We start from the raw sequence: 21,339 nt of genomic DNA, 5'->3' as shown, positions 1-21,339 counted from the left end.
TTCTCCCCGTGTGAGCGACCTGTCCCTGTGAATGCCACTCGCGGTTTTCCCATCCCCGCTCGTGGCCTCTCGTGCGACCAAGATGTTTCCCATCGCCTCGTCAACCCACGTCTGTCATAATTATACTGTCTATTTAAACCCCGTGTGCTTGTCTGTCCTTGTCGGATCGTCTGATTTATTTATCTGATTTCCAAGTCTTAGTTTGTGTCGGAGTCGTTCACGTTTTTTATTTGAATTGAATGGAATGCTTTTATTGTCATTAGACAAGTAGAATAATGAGATTTAAAGCTTCACCACCAAGTGCGCAAATAACAACAACAAACAGACTTACAGTCAATAGATAATAAATAATCAATATATAAGTAGGTAGTTAACAAGATAAATAAGCAGGGAAGTGCACAAATAACAACAAGAAGCAAACGAACAGATAATCAATAAATAAATGATCAAGGAATAAATAAATAAGTCTGCAATTGGGTCTTTTCAAAGGCCAACCCCCGAATGTAATAATCCGAACACGTTGACGGTGGTAAACAGTTCCTTAAGGGGCAAGTGACTCTTTTTGGTCATTGGGAAAGAAAAAAAAACTCGGTTCCTGGTCTGTGTGCGCATAATATCACTGCCTGGAGACCGCTGGAGTCAGCTGGGTAGGCTACGGCACCCCGCCAAGTGTTGAAAATAGATGACTGGACTTCACGGGGACCACCAGGGATGTGTTTTGACTTTCGATACGATTTTTTTCCAAAATGTTTTGCTGAAGGCAATAATATAAACTAAAAATGTGGTATAAATCAGTAAAATTTGAACCCCAAAACATTAAAATGAAAACAAACAAACAAACACACCCTGACTACAGTCCCAATATGCCTTAAAATTAAATATTTTTTTAAATTTTATGCAACTTATGACCTGCCACCAAGACCTGTCTAATTCATGTAAACTGGTAGATGGCATAGAATTCTCATCTTTCAATCCCATTGGTCCAATTCATTGGGGCTGCTGAATGAAAAACAAATATTTTGGGTGGTTTTATGTGTCACTCTTGTATCAAAACACGGCAGCAGCTTTCAATCAATCCGTCAGAACGTCCCTCCCCTTCACCTGGCAGCGTCACAGCCGCCCAAAAAAATAAAAATAAAAATAAAAACATTCCAAAACAAATCCATGTCACGGCTGTCTGAAATCAACAGACGGCGCGGGGCAATAAAAGGGTCGACAGCCTTGGCGGCCGAGCTCCTCTCCGCTCGATATTGCCAATTACGCCGACGTCTCGCCACGTGAAGCGCCGACGTCTCGCCACGACCTTGCGACCGTCCCGCCGAGTTGCCTTCACGCGACGCTTGTCAGGTGAGCTTTGATTATGCAAAGCGACCCGAGCGTCGGGCGGACTTGGAACGCCACCAAATTCGCATGCTAACATGCTAATTCCCGACATTTATGGGGGGGATGTCGACCGTGCCAGGCGGAAACGGGGCGGTGATTCGCGACCGTTTAATAGAGAGTCTTCATTAGCGGCCGTGTCCATTAAGGGTGCCGGAAGGATGAAGTTGTGGCCCGCAACGGCTGCGACCTCCAAAAACTTGTAAGACGTGAAATGCCAGCGAAATTCATCGAGACGTACAGTGGTACCTCCACATACGAGCAATTTGAGATACGAGTGAAATTTCGGGCAAATATTTATCTTGAGATACGAGACAAATTTCGCAATTCCCTCGTGTAATGTCTCTACGAGCACTGGGCGGAGCCTTGCATTTTTTCAGTGTTTTTTTCTTCCTCTCGTTAGTCAGTGCGAATGGCGGAGCAATCGCTAATACGAGAGGAGTATATAGTACTTCTCTTTGGCTAGTGGTCATGCGTAAATCCTATTGTGAGGACATTTGTGTGCATCATTTTAGGAATATTTTGAAGGGAAGACAAAAGCAAACAACCCTCGATAGGTTGCTTCTGAAAGTCAGGGTGGAGGCGGGGCCAATAGAGCCAACATAAGAGAAGAAAGGTATCAAAATTTCAAACAAAATTAGAATTAAGTTTAGTGTAAGGTTAGATTCAACTTATTTTTGAGTGTGTCTGCATCGTAATCCAAGTTCATTAAAAAAAATTATGTTACGAGCGCATTGCCGTTTTTTTTATAATTTATATTTTTTAATTTTTTAATTTTTCTTACCTGACATGTTTTGCTGTATTACTTCTGCCTTCATCAAAGTGTTACTGTTGTTGTGTTTTTATCAGCTGATGTTTCATGAAGGCATCACTTTCCTGTCAAAAAAAGGAACAAAAATTAAAAAAAAAAAACTGATTTTGAGGCTTTTTTTCTGGCAACACTAGAAAACCACACAAACAAATTCTAACATGAAAATCCCGTCCGACAATTACGACACGAAAATTGCAAATATACCTAAAAATAAAGTACGCATGTAAAGTTATCCATTTAACCAAGCTTGTCTTTTAGCTGCCTTTCCACCAAAAAATAAAAAATAAAATAAAATACCTAATGTCAACGGATACAGCACAAGTCCATTTCTGTCCCTGAACGTACAATAAAAACTCTTGTAGCCCACAGGTATGATTTCACACACCACTATAAGTTGGAGAAAAAAAATAGTAGTTTTGTTCCCCAGCTGTAAAGCTAAAGAGAACAGTAGCTGAAGCACCCCAATGACAAATCTATTCCACATAAAACCCTTGAAGGTGCAATAATGTGATGCAGTACTCTTCCATTCAACCTATTGTTGTGAGGCCTTGGAGAAAGAAAAAAAAAAGTCAGGTCTAGGCTGGTCTTCGGTCGAGATGGGATAGCGACAAGCTAATGGTGGCAGTCACATGTAAATCACAATAACACTCAGGCTTTATCGCCTACTTTCTTCCAAATGGAAAACATCAATCACCAAATGAAGCATGTGGTCTACACTAGCAGATTTAAAACGAGCATTGACGACCACCAATTCAAGCAAAATGTCGATAAATACCCGCACACGGCGGCCTCGTGATTAAATAGTCAATTGTCCGTTAAAATGAACTGAAAATGAATTTCAACCACAGGAAAAATGATGACAAAATAGTTATTTTCCCCATTTTTCTTTACCTCACCTTCAAACATTTTTGATATTATACTTTTATATGTACTGGAGATATTTGTTGTATTATATATATATATATATATTAACGTCAACTCCATTTCATGTGGGCCGGACCATTTTAGATCTAATATTTAGATTTTTTTTAAAAATTGGATTAAAAGAACTGCATCAAAAGCCCTAAATAGTCAGTTTTTATAGATGTTTATTGTAGCTTTTTTTTTTCTTAGTAATGGAAAATTTCTTTTGATCATGTTTTTCATTTCAAATGGAAACAAAATATTTTTGAATGATGTTCAATATTAAAGTGGAAAACGGAAAATATCTATATATTTATTTTTAGATCTTACAAAATGTGCTTTGAACTAAAAACACCAAATAAATGAAATTGGATTGAAAATATTGCCATGATTGATTTTAAAAAGGGGAAAATCAGAAAATATAATGTACATCTATAACCATTTGAATTTGATCCTAAAACAGAAAGTCGGCACTCATGATTTACTTTCTCGGGCCGCACAAAATGATGCGGCGGGCCAGATTTGGCCCCCGGGCCGCCACTTTGACACCTGTGTACTATATATTGTAATTTGAAATCTTTGATTCTGTCACTATCTGCCTCTACAGGTCGCGTGTGGTACTACGGCAGGCATCATTCAAAGCGCAATAACTACACACTTGGGTGTCAGGTATTCTCTTATTTTGAAATTTGGTTATGCTGATAAATATCATATAGAAGACAATATTTTTGCAAGGTTTTATGTAATGCGTATTTTTCCACGTTTTTCTACGTTTTTCTTGTGAGTTGCAGTGCTTTTTCAAAGTTTGATTTCTAAAACCTTTTCCTCTAAAAGTAGGTCAAATTTTGTCAACCCACCCAACGCGTTTTCCTCCCACACCGTTGAAAATAGCTCAATCGGGCGGGAACCCACCCAATCTGGCAACGTTCACCTAAATTTGCGACAGAACATTTATTAGTTCATCCTTCTACTTTTCAATTGCATCTCCCGTACGTATCGATGCGGCGTTCACTTTGGCAACGCAAAGCGATACCCCCCATTTTCTCCACGCCTATTCTTCTTATCGTAATTAGATCTCCCGTCCCCGTGGTACACGTTAGCCCCCCGTCGCCGCATTCCGAGTGCATCGATGGCCATAGACTGCCTCTCGTTTCCACCCTAATGTCCCGCTACGTGGATGCGCGAGGAATGCTAACCCGGTAAGGAAAGTGAAGTACCAATGCCCCCCTCTATCCCTCCTCATTGAGGGGCTGGGGGGGGTCATTGAAATGAGAATGGGCCCTTCTTTTTATTCACTCCACGGTGCTCGTTAGAGGACGTTGCTGAATGGATAACGATTAAAGATTCATTCTTTTGTGACTCATCTTTGCCTGTTGGGTTTTTTTTCCACAAGATTTTTCAAGGATGGACTTTTCATAGAAAAAGCGATTGTTTTCAGGACAGGAAATAAACTTTTTTGTTTTTTATCTTCGTTAATGATTGTTAGATAATTACGTTATGATTTGGTACACAGTGCAGAGTTTTTTTTAGGTCTTGGGTGGGTTTTCTCCGGGTCTTCCGGTTTCCTCCCACATCCCAAATACATTCATGCTAGGCTAATTTAGCATTCTAAATTGTCCCTATGTTGTTTCACTTCGTGTGCCCTCCTCTGATTGGCCGGCAACCAATTTAGGGTTGAGATTCAAGTTGGCTGGGATAGGCTCCAGCACCCCCGCAAGCTTTGTGGAACAGAAAATGAATAAATATGTTTTAATAAAGTTATATTTTGAAAGGAGTATATTTAAATGTGTCCTTTTTCATTAGAAACCAACAGAAAGTACGATAAAAACATGAATATTATATTACATGCTAAATGCTAATAGGCTAAAAATTTGAGGTTGACCAATTTTCTAAGGCTAAATAGGTATTTGCTAACATCACAGTTTTTCAGTTAACTATACCCTTAAAAAAACTAAATAACAGGTTGTAGATGTATATATTGCATATATAATGAGCTCTTTAGTCACAAGCACAACCAAACGATGCAAAAAGTGCGCTTTATAGTCCGGCTTTTGCCACGTCTTAATCCTAAACAGATGTCCAACGCTATGAAGAATTGGAAGCAGTGTGTTTCAGTCTTGTCTGCCAATGACTTGAATTTCAATCAGTGCTCCGAGTGTTTAAAATGCAACGTATTGTATAATCGGAATAGCCACAAATGCAAATCAATGTAGTGTAAAGTCACTGGTTAATTAGACAGCAACGGCTCCTGCCTGAATGATTAGCAAGTGTTTGGGGGATTTCCAAGGGAAATTAAGCTGGCTTTTATGCACAAGAAAATGATTCATTTATTTGGGGGGGGCAATAGCAAAGAGGTCTCAAGGACTTGGAAAGCCAGGGCAACTTTGACGAGGTCGTGAGTTGGAGACACTTTGACATTGTGCCCAACGTTACTACAAAAATAAATAAATACCATTGCAGTGAAGCTAACGGATTTAGCGATAATTCAGATTCACAACATGCTTTTCCACCCCGATATATTTGTGTATGTGGAATAAAATCAACGTCCTGGTTTTTAAGAGGACACGTTGTGCGTCAAATGAGGACATCTTAAGAGTCATCCTACTTTTCTCGCTCATGCACAGATATTGACCGCCAGCTCAGTTTTTTTCTCCTTTTTTTTCTTTTTCGTGGTACGACATCTTAGAGTAGATTGCGTTTATTGAGTCAATGGTTTTAATTTCAATGGAAAATAGTGTTGGAATAATGATTTGTAATGTAATGTTGAAAGATGTTTTCCAATTTTAATTAAATATTACTAATAATGATTTAAGGGTATTAATCATTATTCCAACAAATAGAAAGGATTCAAGTGGGATATTTGGGAATAAATTTTTGAAATTTGTCGGGAACAACCTCTAAGTGGAATAACATGTAAGCCGTTTTTGCCATTTTTGACTCGGACTAAATCATAATTTGGTGTTGGATTGTCCCAAATCAACAATATCGTTATACGCAGCTGTGTATGATGACAATAAAGGCTTTTGATTGATTAATTTTGATTGATAACAAATGTGTTCAAATCTATTTCATTTTACAAAGTGCTAATACAGCAAATATACTCTGTTAAATGTAAAAACGGCAATTTTTTTTAAAGCAGCTCTTTCCTATCAATCTTGGATTTCTACCAAAACTGAAGACAGGATCATCTTCTCAAACAAAATATGGTCTTTCCATTCTTGGCGTTATCGGTCCAATTCGCGAACACGTGAGATTCGATGATTAAAACCAATCGGAATGGACGCTCCCTTGGGTTTTAAATGCCAATCGACGAATATGCTTCACTTTGCTCACACGCCCGCAGCTTTATTCCGGAATAAGACGTCACGTATCGACGTGCGAGTGTTTGCGCGACTCATTTTCCAGGTGATATTGGTCCAATTTCTCATGCTACGACCAGAGCAACACTCCAATTATGAGGCACCACCGCAGTTGTTTTTCTCCCTGCGATGATCAATTCTCACGTTCCGGCGGAACGCGCTCCATCACCTTGATGAAGAGCCGCGGACGACTAAAAGATCAACCGTCACGACCCCGCGGATCATTCGTCAGAGGCCCAGAGTAATAACGCAAAAAAGCCGACGGACGGCCTCGCCTGACGGGACACGACGACTACGGACACGTCGCCCGCCGTCTGCTAATAATTCGTCACGGCGTCCGGGAAATGAAGGCACGCTTCTCCAATCGAAAGAGCTTCGCTTGGAGAGATTGGGCCAAAGATCATCTACGCCACATGTGTCAAAGTGGCGGCCCGGGGGCCAAATCTGGCCCGCCGCATCATTTTGTGCGGCCCGGGAAAGTAAATGATGAGTGCTGACTTTCTGTTTTAGGATCAAATTCAAATGAAGATTATAGATGTATATATTTTCAGATTTTCCACTTTTTAAATCAATAATTGAGATTTTTTTTATCAAATCTTTTTGTTTTTAGTTCAAAAAGTATTTGGTCAAATCTGAAAATAAATATATAAAATATTTTCTATTTTGTTTTGAAAAACAAATGATTGAAAGACAATTTCCCTTACTAAGGAAAAAAAGCTCAAATAAACATTGTTTTACATCTCGACCACATGTGTCAAAGTGACGGCCCGGGGGCCAAATCTGGCCCGCCACATCATTTTGTGTGGCCTGAGAAAGTAAATCATGAGTGCCGACTTTCTGTTTTAGGATCAAATTGAAATGAAGAGTATAGATGTATATTAAATTTCCTGATTTTCCCCCTTTTAAATCAATAATTATCATTTTTTAATCCATTTTTTCTGTGTTTTTAGTTCAAAAATCATTTTGTAAAATCTCAAAATATATTTTAAAAAAAAGTTAAAATAAACATTGTTTTAGATCTATAAAAAACTGAATATTCAGGGCTTTTAATCCATTTATTAAAAAAATAATCTAAATATTATATCTAAAATGGTCCGGCCCACGTGAAATCAAGTTGACGTTAAAACGGCCCGCAAACCAACCCGAGTCTGACACCCTTGGCTTAGAGAGATTGGGCCAAAGATCATCTACGTGTCACCAGAAGCCCTCTCGGAACACAAACCCGATCACGGTTCACCTCCACTCTCCACGTCCGACGTGCCAATGTTCAATTTAATACGACAGTCGGCCCGATTATAAGCATAAGCCCCCGTCAGACGATATGATAGGACGCAATAACGGCTCCCGCTCGGGCCCCCGCCTCTCATTACGGCCGAGACGCCACTGGGCGGGAGTGATGCCGCACATAAACTGGACCGTGAAATAAGACCGGTACAGCTGGTTTATTGCGTGTGAGGATGAGATGGGCGCAACTGATTTTCACTCATTGAGCAGCTGTGTGATACGGCTACGCCATCCAAAAATAAATAAATAAACAAACACGTACCCACGCTCAGCCGGGGGGGGTTTGGGTTTTAGAATTTTTTTGTCCAGGACTGGCACAGACCACCTTGAAGCGCAAAATTGTGCATTAAGATGAAAAAGTGTGGCTACATCATTCAAAATGGAGCCTTTTTATTTATTTATTTATTTTTAACCACTTTGACGAATAATAAAAACACAAGCCATGATGGCTTCAAAGGACAGGGAATTAAATTAAATTGAATTGAGCAGATTTATTCAGTATTGAGGTCAGATTTAGGGCACTATTTTGTAAAATTTCGCTCCTCCTAGCTTAATGCTAACTTAATGGAGAAAGCCATTGACGTGGTCATGAATAATATCAACAATTCCAGGCTATTTTTTTGGCATTTGCATATGTTCTTTATACTCAATCACGACGATCGCAATTACAGTCAAATATATGAAACTATTCTTTATGTCTACATAGCTTGCAAAATTTTTTCAATTCTTTATACTTTATGCACCGTTTTATGGTTTTACCAAGTACCAAGGGTGTCAGACTCGGGTTGGTTCGCGGGCCGCTTTAACGTCAACTTGATTTCACGTGGGTTGGACCATTTTAGATATAATATTTAAATATATATTTTTATAAATGGATTAAAAGAACTGGATTAAAAGCCCTGAATATTCCGTTTTTTATAAATCTAAAACAATGTTTATTTTAGCTTTTTTTAAAATATATTTTTAGATTTTATAAAATTATTTTTGAACTAAAAACACAGAAAAAATGGATTAACAAAATTACATTTATTGATTTAAAATGGGAAAAATCAGGAAATTTAATATACATCTATACTCTTCATTTTAATTTCATCCCAAAACAAAAAGTCGGCACTCATGATTTACTTTCCCGGGCAACACAAAATGATGCGGCGTCCCAGATTTGGCCCCCGGGCCGCCACTTTGACACGTGTCCTAGCTTAATGCTAACTTAATGGAAAAAGCCATTGACGTGGTCATGAATGATATCAACCAGACTATTTTTTTAGCATTTGCATATATTCTTTATCCTCAATCACGATGATCGCAATTACAGTCAAATATATGAAACTATTCTTTATGTCTACACAGCTTGCGCAATTTTTTAAATTCTTTACATTTTATGCATCAGCTTTTTTATAGTTTTACCGAGTACACCATTAAACATGCTCTCTTACACCGTGTGTGCTAAAGCTGCGTAAATATGATTTGCGATACGCCTGCTTTGAATGATAGAATAATGACAACTAAAACTAGAGAAAATTTACATTCAGCAATTGGTTAATTTTTTTTTTTGGACAGTCGGCGGAGTCCATTTATTCTAGTGGGAATAAAAGATTTTAATGGCCCTTTGCTCCGACCTTCCAGAAATATTGAAATCTATTCCAAGGTACTTTCCCCAACTTTTTTTTTGTATGTCCACGAGTCGCCTCTATCGAGCTGATGAAAAAAAGATAGAAGGTCTCGGTCAAGATCAAGGTCGTCCACATGAATAAAATCCCCAGCAAGCGAGGACCACTGATGAGACATTTTCATGCTGGGTTGAAGTCTCCCAGAAAAAAGCAGCCTTGCAGGCGTCAATCTCATTAAAAGTCTAGCATCATCCTCCAAACATTCCCAATGCGAGCCCATAAACAAATGAATTTTTGGAAGCATGCCCACACATCCCCGCAAGTCATTTCCACACGTGCAAATAATCAAGCTATTTCACGGAAACTGCTTTTTTGCAAATGCATCAATGTTCCAAGAATGCTTCCAAAAGAAGCTAAGTCCGAGAATGTCTATTTAGTACGGAGGTCGTCTGTACTTGAAGGGGTCGGCAATGACATTTAAAAATGGCTTCTCCCCCCCCAAAAAACAAAAACAACAACAACATATTTTCACTGGATTTTTTAAGATTGCAGCTGGTTAGCAAATGTAGTGTACGTGAAGTTCAGCCTTGCGGAAGATAAAGAATATACGCACTGTGTGAGTAAGCAGAAATCAAGCAGGCCGAATGAAGGCTCATATTTCGAAAACACTCAAGCCAATCGTAAAGATTCATAAGTCATATTTTTGCTGGCAAGTTCGTCAATATTGTCACGTCTGCTTCTGTTGTTTTAGGACACAGGTGTCAAAGTGGCGGCCGGGGGGCCAAATCTGGCCAGCCGCATCATTTTCTGTGGCCCGGGAAAGTCAATCATGAGTGCCGACTTTCTGTTTTAGGATGAAATTAAAATGAAGAGTATAGATGTATATTAAATTTCCTGATTTTCCCCCTTTTAAATCAACAATTGTCATTTTATAATCAGTTTTTCAGTTTTTAGTTCAAAAATCCTTTTGTAAAATCTAAAAATATATTAAAAAAAGCTAAAATAAACATTGTTTTGGATCTATAAAAAACTGAATATTCAGGGCTTTCAATCCAGTTCTTTTAATCCATTTATTAAAAAAAAAATCTAAATATTATATCTAAAATGGTCCGGCCCACGTGAAATCAAGTTGACGTTAAAGCGGCCCGCGAACCAACCCGAGTCTGACACCCTTGTTCTAACCCAACATTCGTATGATTTAAGTTAGAACTTTATTTCATCCCGTATTCGGGTTGCAGTAGCAATCACAGACACAGAAGACATTGTAGACCTAGGTAAAAAAAAACTGGAGCCACACACAAGAAGTCCACAAGGTGGTGGCACTCTTGTAACATGACAACCTGAATGCAGAATGAATAAAAACCACCGGTCACGATGGAAATCTGAAAGTCAACGACTCGAAACATTGCGCTTACTCCGAATGGTAAAATATGCAGCGAATACACACGTTGCCTCCGAGGGATGTCACATCTTATTTTGACGGCGGCCTACTTTTGACTCGAGCCATACGAGGAAGTATTCTCATTCTGGTTGCGTCATTTCCCAGCAGGAGCCGGGGGAAACTTAATTAAATACATCTCGGCCATGCTCACGCAAACTATTTAATGGACGCTGTATGACAACACACACAAGCTCTCATAGCCAAAACAAACCCACCTCGGTCCTGTTAGGCTCCATTAGGGTGAGTGACAGTTGGCCTCCGAGGTGGTGTTAGTATTCAGTGGACTCCAGTTTATTCCTGGCTGAACAAACTGACCTTCATTCTCGCAGAACCAATAACCGCTCTATCTTACGGAAAGGGGAACAAAGCCAGGCGGTCCCATTCTCATTCAGGACGCCGCTTTAAGAATCGAGCGCATGCCCAAAAGATGAATGAGTGTCCCCCCAAAAAAAGCCGCCCTCGCCTTCCGCAGATTAAAAATGCAATTAACAAAAGCGCGGCTTCTCTCTGGAAAGCAACAATTCCTTGACAATTTACCCGATTCCACAGGTCAACTGGCAGTTTACCCGAGAGAACGACCTAATGGATTTGGATCGGGTCCAGGTTCTGATTTGCTTTTAATGCTGTCTAATGGCCGAACCACTTCGCGTAGCACCCGAACAATTCTGTCCCGCTAATGATTTCCCTCTGGTTTGTGTCGGTAAAAAAAAAAAAAGGCTCCCAAAAGATGCGAGAAGCTTTTAAGTAATGTGTTGGAGACTTATCTAATCAAGCGATGGATTGGCGCTGAGAAATTTGTCATTTAAAGGCAGCGGGGAGGAAAAAATGGGAGGTTTTCCAGCTAAAAATGGGATTGGACTAATTATATTAGTTTTCTTTTTGACACGCTCCAGTGCGTAAATGCTAGACCAAGTGTGTCAAAGTCATTTTTTGGTCGTAAGCGAGGTCATAATTTTGCTTTCATGCGCAGGAGGGTCGTTATGTCTTCCAATTAGGCTGCTGAAATTAATCGATTCATGGATTGACAGCTTTTTCGATAGTGGAAAGATCATTAAAATTAGTACAAATATTCTTTTTGAGCCTCTTAATAGCAAATATTCTCCTCTAGTGGATTTTTAAAATATATTTTAATCATAAAAGAGGGGAAATATTACATCTGTCATGTGTTTTAACCTTTTGTTTTGTATTTAAAAAGAGTAAATAGTGTTTTTAAAAATCTGTTTATTTACAGTGAAAAATAAAAGGGGAAAAAGGAAATATTTTTGGTATAATATTTAGATATTTAAAAAATTGGATCAAAAGCCCTAAATATTCAGTTTGTTAAAAATCTAAAAGACATTTTTTGAGAAAAATGCTATTGCAAATATTCTCTTATATTTTGTTTTGTATTTAAAAAGGAAAGAGTAAATATTATAATATAATGATTATTTACAGTGAAAAATACAACGGGAAAGAGGAAATATTTTTGATATAATATTGAGATTTAAAAAAGAAAATCGGATCAAAAGCCCTAAATATTCAGTTTGTTAAAAATCTAAAACAGATTTTTAGAGAAAAAATGCTATTTGAACTAAAAATAATACAAAAAAAAAAATACAATTTTGGATGAAAAAACCCTGCAATTATTGATTTAAAAAAGGAAAAATTAGGAAATATAATATACATCTATAATCGTCATTTGAATTTGATCATAAAACAGAAAGACAAGGACAAAAAAACCATCTAAAATAAAGCTAATATGATGCACAGAGCTATAATTTATTGTTTAAGTGTTAAGATTCCTTTGCAGCTTCAAAACACACTAAAGCTAGCGAGACCAAAACATGAGGGATCCGACACCCCGGTGGGAGCTTTGAGAGGGAAACGTAACAAAATAAAAAAAATAAAAAAATCAAACAAAAAAAACGGGATTAAAGCCTTGCCAAACAGGCGTCTCATTATCATGCTCCCTTTTTAAAATGTATTTATTATTATTTTTTAGCTCAGATGACGTCTCCATTTTGCCGATCCCATCTTTTTCCGAAGCAAAATTCCGATGGACTCAAACTCCGATTCGGACGCGACCTCTCGGAAATGCCAAAGCGCCATTTTGTGTCAAATCTGGCCGCCAAAGTCGTAAGGAAGCCCTCCGCCGACTTATTTTTGGAGGCTCGAGGAATAACAACTCGGAGGAGCTGTAATCTTCTTGAGTGACAGCGGCACACAATGCCTCTCCAGCAAAAAAGACATCCACTAAAAAGCCACGCGTGAGCTCAGAACACACACGACCCGCCAAATTGCACTAAGCCACAAAGAGATAAGACGATGAAAGACCGAGAAGGTGGGATGGCGAGGAAAAGAAAAAGAAAAAAAAGCCACTTTCTTCCACCGACGACGTGTAGTTCAGTCATTTTGAGACCCCCGGAGACCAAATATGAAATCATACCCATCGACAAAACTACAAAACTTCAGCACGTGTACGTTCTTGCTTTCATTTGCAGCTTTTGCGAGGTTGCATCGTATAAAATTCTGACGTCAGTCGTGAACAAGGGCTTAATTTGCAATAAGAACTTCCGAATTATTTACTCGCTGACACCAAAAATGAGAAAAGATTCACTTTTTCTTTTTCGCAATAATAATAATTCTAGTCTGTTTACATTGGTGTTTGTGTTTTGGCACGTTTCTATTCTTATATTAAGTCAGAATTAGGTTGCTAGCATATGGAACAAGACCTACATGTGTATGCAAGCATGAATTTGATAATAATAAAACATGTGTATAAGGAAAAAAGGTAATACAGTAATCCCTCGAATATCATGGTTAATGTAGAGCGGATATGGCCGCGATAATCGAAAAATCGCCAAGTAGGGTCACCCCAATTATAACTTTTTTATTTTCTTCAGTGTCAAGTCAAAAGCCGCTATTGTCATTAATTAAATTTGTGGTGCTACTCCACAAAGTGCGCGTTTCCCAATAAAAACACAAATAAGTCAGTTAAAAAGTCACGTCCGGACAAGGTAATAGAAAAAAAAAACTTAGAATATTCTAAAATATGGCACATTGTTATTGCACACCCCAAAGTGTGTGTGTTGTGCTAAAGTGGGGAGTCCTAGTCGCAAGAGTGGCTTGCGCTTATGAGTTTCAGCGTGGATTTTTACATTTTTATGAACTTTAAACACATTTTAAAATGTTTTTTTTAATCATTAATAGCGGAACAAAATTGCCACGCGCAAGTGGTTCCCAATGAATGGTCAATCGTCTCTTTTGGTAGTTACTAGAAAATAAATACATTTGACAATATATCATTTATTTAGGGTCATTTTTATGCTGGAAAATATGCTAATTGTAAAATACAAAATTTCAAAACAAAACAAAAATAAATCCTAGCCTTGTTCCACAATCTTTTGCAGAGTACAGAAATTTCATCTAAGTTTTAAATGAGCAAGAAATTAAAAAGTATACAAACAATTTACTTTCGTGGGCCACGCGGAATGAAGTCGATGATTCGGATTTTTTGAGCTGTGGCATAATTTTTGCATTGAAAAAAATCTCAAAGGACGCCATCATCTGAAAATCTTTTCATTTAAAACTATGTCGCCTATATTAACAATAGGTATTCTCATCAAAGTTTTATCAGCATAATCACATAAACCCCCCAAATTATTCCAAAATCAAATTTTTCACACTGACATAATGTCACCAAAATTTGATGTCTGCGGACCCTGAAAAACTTACAATTCGAGTGATGCAAAAATAAGTAACGTTTTTTTTTTTTTAATCGCATAATTTTATGATTTTTTCTCCAAACTGACTTAAATCTCCAAATATTACACCAAAAAATATGCTCACGCAGACTTTACGTCGCCAAAAGTATAAACCAGGGGTAGGGAACCTACGGCTCGGGAGCCATATGTGGCTCTTTCCATGGGTGCATATGGCTCTCCACTAACCTGTGAGGTAAAATATGAAAATCACTAGTGAGAGAGCAGAGTCCTGAACGCACCAATAGGAGCGTCACGTCGACACTGTGGCGTTAAGACTAGCTCTAGCACCACTTTAATCATAATTTAGTTTTTCATTACTCATCTCATTAATACTGATTGATTACCAACATCATAACAATGTTGTCAAAAGAAATCAGAGACTTTTTGTGATTAAAAAGTGGTGAAATGACAAAAAAAATGCACATTTTCATATATTTTTTACTATTAAATTCTGAGAATGGCTCTTTGGCAATAAGATTAGAAAATAAGAATTGTTTATGGCTCTCTCTTTCAAAAAGGTTCCCGACCCCTGGTATAAACCAAACAAAAAGACGCAACAAAATGACTGTTTCACAATTTGAATCTCTAATTTAACATTCATCATATTCTGATTTTAACCTTGTAATAGTTCAATTTTCATCTCGTCACTCTATTCATATTCATTTTTCTCTCTGAATATTATACCAATGAATCTTTCATGGCTGGCGGCAATGAAACAAATCGACGTCCGCGTCTCCACGCCACGGATTTTTGCCCGATAACCAATTAAGGACATTTTGATTGAATATTCACATTGTGGCGTTTGTCAAATGCAACGTGGGTTCATCAAAAAGAATCGTATGGAGGAGGCACGACGCCAAATCTCGGGGGGTTTGGAGGTAACCAAATGAGTAAACACCCAGGCGTCGCCGACTCGACGGCGCGCTCGATGGGGGGGTCGCGTCGTTTTTTTTTATTCCGATGTAATGGGCTCTCGCTGTGTGCGTGTCAACAATACGCAAAGTTTCATGGAAATCAGCGGCGTCCTGTTAATATCTTCCTGTTATATAAATAAATAAGCAAAAATAAACAACAAGCCTCAAGCACGGGTCGATAAAAGATTCGGGAAAGTTGGGTGAAAGCAACCAAAACTAATCATCTAGAATTTGGGGATCAATTTTTTGGGTGAAAATTGTAATTGGACAAGTAAAATAAAAATGGAAATAATAGAAAGAATATTTTCTCTTATCATTTGCTTTTGAAAATTAAATCCCTGCATTAAAAGACTGTTTTTAGATTTTTTCTCTTTTCGCTTTTTATGAGAAAAATCGATCTTATGTTAATAAATAATTTAATAATTCAAAAAGAGAAACTTTGCTCGATCGCTTCTTTATCTAAAAAAGAAAACAGGTCAAATTTGCTATGGAGAGGCTTATAAAAATAGGATTTTGAAAGTATTTGGAAAAAATAGTATCATTGAATCCAATGACGCTGCCGGACGCCCCAGTTAAAATAAATTGGACTTCTAATGCCATCAATCTCAAAGTGTACAGAGACGAGTTAAAAAGCAACTCCAACATCATCTTCTTACCTTATTTTGATGGAACTTTAACACTGTTGGGTCAGATCTGCTTCCTCAACCGTCGCCATTTCCATAAATGAGCCATTTACTTGTGGGTTCTAAAATGTAATAATTGGGTGGCAGCACTGGGGCGTCCTTATCTAACAGGAAAACAAACAGAATGAAAAAAACATTAGAATTTTGATATCTTTTCTGCCACTCGGGGCAAAATAACCTTCTGTGAAGTGCTGCTTGCAAAACAGGACAAAAACATATTGGCACTATAATTTGTTCTCCCCGGGCTTGCGTGGGTTTTCTCAAGGTAGTCCAGTTCGCTCCTACATTCCAAAAACATGCACGCTAGGCTAGCCGGTGGAACTCTACAAATTGCCCCGAGCTTTGATTGGTTGTCCTTTGCGATTGGCTGACCACCAATGTTCTCCCCGGGCTTGCATGGGTTTTCTGTAGGTACTCCGGTTACCTCCCACATCCCCAGAAAATGCTTGCTAAGCTAAATTGTCCCTATCTATGAGGAATTCGTTGTTTGTCTCCTCGTGCCCAGCGATTGGCTGGCCACCAATGTTCTCCCCGGGCTTGCATGGGTTTTCTCCGGGTACTCCAGTTACCTCCCCACATCCCCATAAAATGCTTGCTAAGCTAATCGAACGCTCTAAATTTTCCCATATCTACGAGGGATTGGTTGTTTGTCCCCTCGTGGCCACCGATTCAGGGTGTCCAGCGCCTGTTGTTCACTAGGATAGGCTCCAGCACCCCCCGCAACCATTGTGAGGATTACCACTTGAGAAAATGAGCATGTCCGCAACGTACACCATTTTGCCCTTTGTTAGGTGACCTCAGTCTTCCAGACATGGATAGGTAATAATCCACGAGACCGAGAGAGTTTTAACACGGGGCTTAAGATGAGTCGATTCCGCCGACTTTGTCCGCTGCTTTTATTTAGCCAGAATAGCGGCGATGAGATGAGATGGCGCCGATGGCGCCAATGGCAAATCCTCCCCTTGTAGAAATAGCACAAGCCACAAATCCGGCCTGTAATGCCGCATGCGGTCGCTCAGAAAAGCGTGTTTGCGTTAGCGGAATATGATTTCAGCGGGAATCCACTATGGGACCTGCCTTGTTTGCCACGCAGACAACAGCAAATGCTAAACTTTATTTAGTCTTGTCTAAAGGATTTATCTTTCGGCGTTGATCCCGCGGGACGCCGGCGTCTCCGGGCTCGCTCCGTCGGTCGGCGTTTTCGCGCGGGTGGATCGAAGCGTGAGGGTTTCGTTGGAAGAGAAAACGTCGACTTGTTTATTCGTTGTAGGGCACTCGTCAATCAATTGTGTTTGGGTTTAATACCACAAAACGGAGGGATGATTTTTATCCACTGAACTTGTTGGAATTATCGGTGGACGTCTTTCAAGGTGCATTACGGTTACGTCAAATTTCCCTGATAAACATTTCCGATCAAGGACGTTGGCTATTGTCAACAACACTCGATTTTGCTAGGTTTTGCGTCATAGCGTTCGTGCGTTCTTCGTTTAAATCCTGTCAAAAGTGAAGTTTGAGAGTCCAGAATAAACCTGCTGAGGTGTCAGAGTAGGAAGATGGAATTGGTTTGGTAAATTTGAGAAAGTGACCGCACCGTGCTGTGAACCGGATTTGTAATCTTGCACCTCTTTGCACCCAACAGGCTTTACCAGTCCGGTAAGAATATAGTTTGTCAGACGGATTGCTATACCTGAAAATACCGCCATCTTGTCGTAGATGCAAGCGGTGGAATTTCGCCTTTAGATAGGTTTGATTTTTTCAAATCTTGGGGATGAACTGAAGTCCACGCCGAATCGGGTTCTTCTCTTTCAATAACAAATGCTCTTGTGTTCAGAAGGTTTACGATTCCCACGAATCCGTTGGGAAATCTTCAAGCAAAATGACCCTGCGGAACAAACGGGCAGACTCTTATTTATATTCAGTTCCAACAAGGTCTACCAATATTCCGTTTTACAAGAGTCGGTTGTAGACGAAAGGCGCTCTGTAAAAAAAAAAAAAAACGAACGCCATCAGCTCACTCAATTGACTCGTTTCTATTGCTCATCTCCAAACCAGCTTGAGCTTTTAAAAGTGCCTCCGTCTCGCCACTCATTGACGATGCCATCCTCGTGGAGGATTTCCACGTCCGTCCGCATCATCGACTCGGTGTCTGAGTCGTGTTTTTCATTTCCCTTTTAACGCCCTCTCAAAATGATTGACTGCCCAAAGCTTTCAAAACACTTTTAGTAAGCTCGCCAACAAATACGAATCTGTCAACAGCCTCTCATTTCCTCTTAATCGTAGCCTAAAGTAATGTTCAATATAGATTAGCGTACCAAAAGTCGACTATTTTCAATCCAATGGAAAAATATGCAAGGTCCATTTCTAAACATAAGCCGGATTTCAGCCATTGATATTTGAACAGAATGGAAAGAGGCGGGGTCACGGGACGAATCCAACATATGGACAGCGTAACGTTATATTTTATCATCTATATTCCCCGCACATTCAATCCAAGATGGTCTTAGTGACGTATAAGAAGCGCAATGCAAACAGCAGCGGGGGAGTCGCAGATGGTCGTGTAAATACACCAACTAAAATGTCTCCTTGTATTATTCATTTATGTTAAGAAAGAAAAGATTTTCTATTTTTCATTCAATATTGTTAGAATTGCATTTACTCGCGGCCTTCAGGATAATTCATTCGCGGTATAGCTATCGTCACGCAAGTGGTGGCGTGACCCGTAGCCATAACTTAATACTATGTTAAGCCGCCTCAATGGCCGACACCACTCTGGTTCGTCACGAATTTATCGAGTTAATTAGCTGAAATTGTGACCAACAAATGACGTTCTTAAAACCTAGCATGGATGAAGTTCCCTTGAAAGTTGAAGGTTGTTTACTCTTGTTCTTGATTCGTCAAAGACAAAATGTCAAATTTGCTGAGACGAATACTCAAGTGCGACTTATATATCGATTTTTTTTCCTCTCTGACCATCGACAGCCTGTTATGTTGTTGTTTTTTAGGCTATAGTCATATGAAAAATGATTTTTCACGGATCTCTATTCATCCTGTTGTTTTCCATTTTACTATTACAGTGGTACCTCAAGATATGAGCTTAATTCGTTCCGGGACTGAGCTCGTATGTCGATTTACTCGTAACTCAAATGAACGTTTCCTATAGAAATGAACTCAAAACAAATTAATTGGTTCCAACCCTCTGAAAAACCACCCAAAACAGGATATTGGATTGGAAAAACATTATTTGTTCTAATTCGCCATCTATTAACAAAGTAACAAATAACTAGTGGTTTAATAGTACTAAAATTAGACTTTTTGCACGGCAACGCGCTCGTAACATAATAAACAAATTGAAATAAACTTTGATTACGAAGCAGACACACTAAAAACTAGTTTAATCTAACCTTACACTAAACTTAATTCTAATTTTGTTTGAAATTTTGATACCTTTCTTCTCCTGGATTGGCTCTATTGGCCCCGCCTCCACCCTGACTTTCAGACGCAACCTATGGAGGGTTGTTTGCTTTTGTCTTCCCTTCAAAAAATTCCCAAAATGATGCACACAAATGTCCTCACAATAGGATAACGCACGACCACTTGCCAACGAGAAGTAGTATATACTCCTCTCGTATTAGCGAACAAGCTCCGCCATTCGCAAATTGCCATCAAAAAAAGGCCACTTCTATATTTTCTCCCTCTTCCTTAAGCATCGTTTGGCTGGTTCAACTTACGATCAGGTGTCCCCAAAAACTTGCTATCTTCAATCTCTACAAAACAACTCCAAAAACAATCATCAGCTCAGATACATATCTATTACGTGCTTAAGATTCTCCCCAACAGGCATACAAGAATGAACTAAATGACTTTCCATTGCGCGTTTGACCCCGATTAGAGCGTTATTGCCCTTTTTGTGAAGCTATTTCATTATTGTCAAAGCGCCCGAGGATCAGAGCGCTCGCTAGCACCGAAACGTACTTACGACTATCAGTGAAATGCACTTGTGAGTGAACAATGGCGTTGGCATGATGAATTCTACGCGCTGCTTTGCAAAAAAAAAAAAAAGAGGTCAGTGCGGATTAAGTAGCTCAAATGAGAAATCTGCTCATTTTGTTACAGCGCGGCCAAAGTCTCGTTTTCGCTACAACAAAGGTTGCCTTGAAATGCAAACGCGCGAGCCTGCCGGCCTTCGGGGATCCGTGATACCTAAAGTTCAAAATATTCGCTGCATTGTCCGCCGGGAATTCGCCAAACCGACATCGTCGGATGGCTCAATGTTTCGTAGACGTGCCAACGTGGTCTCGCAGGTCGCCGGAAATCTATTTTTCTGAACGCGGACCGCTCGATCGTCATTCTGTCTGGCTAAAATAACAGCAGCCCAAGACAGCTATCAATAATGGCGGACTTACTTGGTCGCGTTGACCTTTCAGTCTGTTGGGTGGCAAGAATTGAGCCGCAGTTTCCGAGCCGGCCTGTTGAACACCAAGAGACGGGGCGCTGGGAAAAGAAAGAAAGAAAAAGTCCCTTGTTCGATTATCCCGCAAATGCAGGGGAGAATAGAGAAATTCGGGGGGAAGAAAATGTTGATAATTGGCTGTCAAGCTGCCGTGACAAGCGCCAAAGTTGCCTCATCTTGCAAAGTCGGATGGCGCAATGAGGAGCAAAAAGTGGAATGTCAGCGGGTTTGTCTTCCAGTCTACTTAATTGTCAATCACTGGATTCGGATTTGGGATTTTCTCAGAAAAATCACTTGTTAACACAAACTGCGATTGAAGGAAACAATCAATGTTTGGAAACTTGACCGGTCCCGGTCAAATTGAATTGGACGTGGAGTGGTAGAAATGGCCGAGTGTGTGTTAACATAGACAGGATTCAAGTGGAATGTTTTGCTAGCAACGTGACGGTTTCTTTTTTTTAAACAAAGGCACCTTTTTAAAAAAAGGATTTATCGATTCTTGGCTTTATTTCGATAACCCTCTGGGATGCAATTTGAGCAGTATTTCAATTTATCGTCCAAGGTGAAGGTTCGAAATTCAGTCAGCGCCCTTCATATGAGGAATTAACTCAAATTTCCAAGAAAACGATCCATTATAATCAAATCAATTGGTAATTTTTTCTTGGAACGGCACTCACTGATTCATTTGCAAAACCTTGCTATTTCTTAGAACTGCATTGTAATCAAAATAATTTTGTAATGTTTTTTCTGAAAACAGATTG

At 39.3% G+C, this 21,339-nt stretch overlaps 1 protein-coding gene across 3 annotated transcripts in view; it reads right to left on the bottom strand.

The window, feature by feature from the left end:
* Positions 1-21,339, bottom strand: part of LOC144087927 (protein tweety homolog 2-like) — a 76,179-nt gene that overhangs the window by 34,309 nt on the left and 20,531 nt on the right. The window contains exons 4-7 of one of the 3 annotated variants that reach the window (XM_077618052.1): positions 20,532-20,619; positions 17,816-18,010; positions 16,102-16,232; positions 2,165-2,256 (exon numbers count right to left, since the gene is read on the bottom strand). In XM_077618052.1, coding sequence (XP_077474178.1) covers positions 2,165-2,198 — 34 coding nt within the window. In that variant the 5' untranslated portion in view covers positions 2,199-2,256; positions 16,102-16,232; positions 17,816-18,010; positions 20,532-20,619. The remainder of the gene's footprint in view (positions 1-2,164; positions 2,257-16,101; positions 16,233-17,815; positions 18,011-20,531; positions 20,620-21,339) is intronic. The other 2 variants (XM_077618053.1, XM_077618054.1) reach the window with 2 other exon arrangements.

Source organism: Stigmatopora argus, chromosome 14, assembly GCF_051989625.1.
Source record: "Stigmatopora argus isolate UIUO_Sarg chromosome 14, RoL_Sarg_1.0, whole genome shotgun sequence".
Taxonomy (NCBI): Eukaryota; Metazoa; Chordata; class Actinopteri; order Syngnathiformes; family Syngnathidae; genus Stigmatopora; species Stigmatopora argus.
This window is presented reverse-complemented; position numbering and strand designations above follow the sequence as displayed.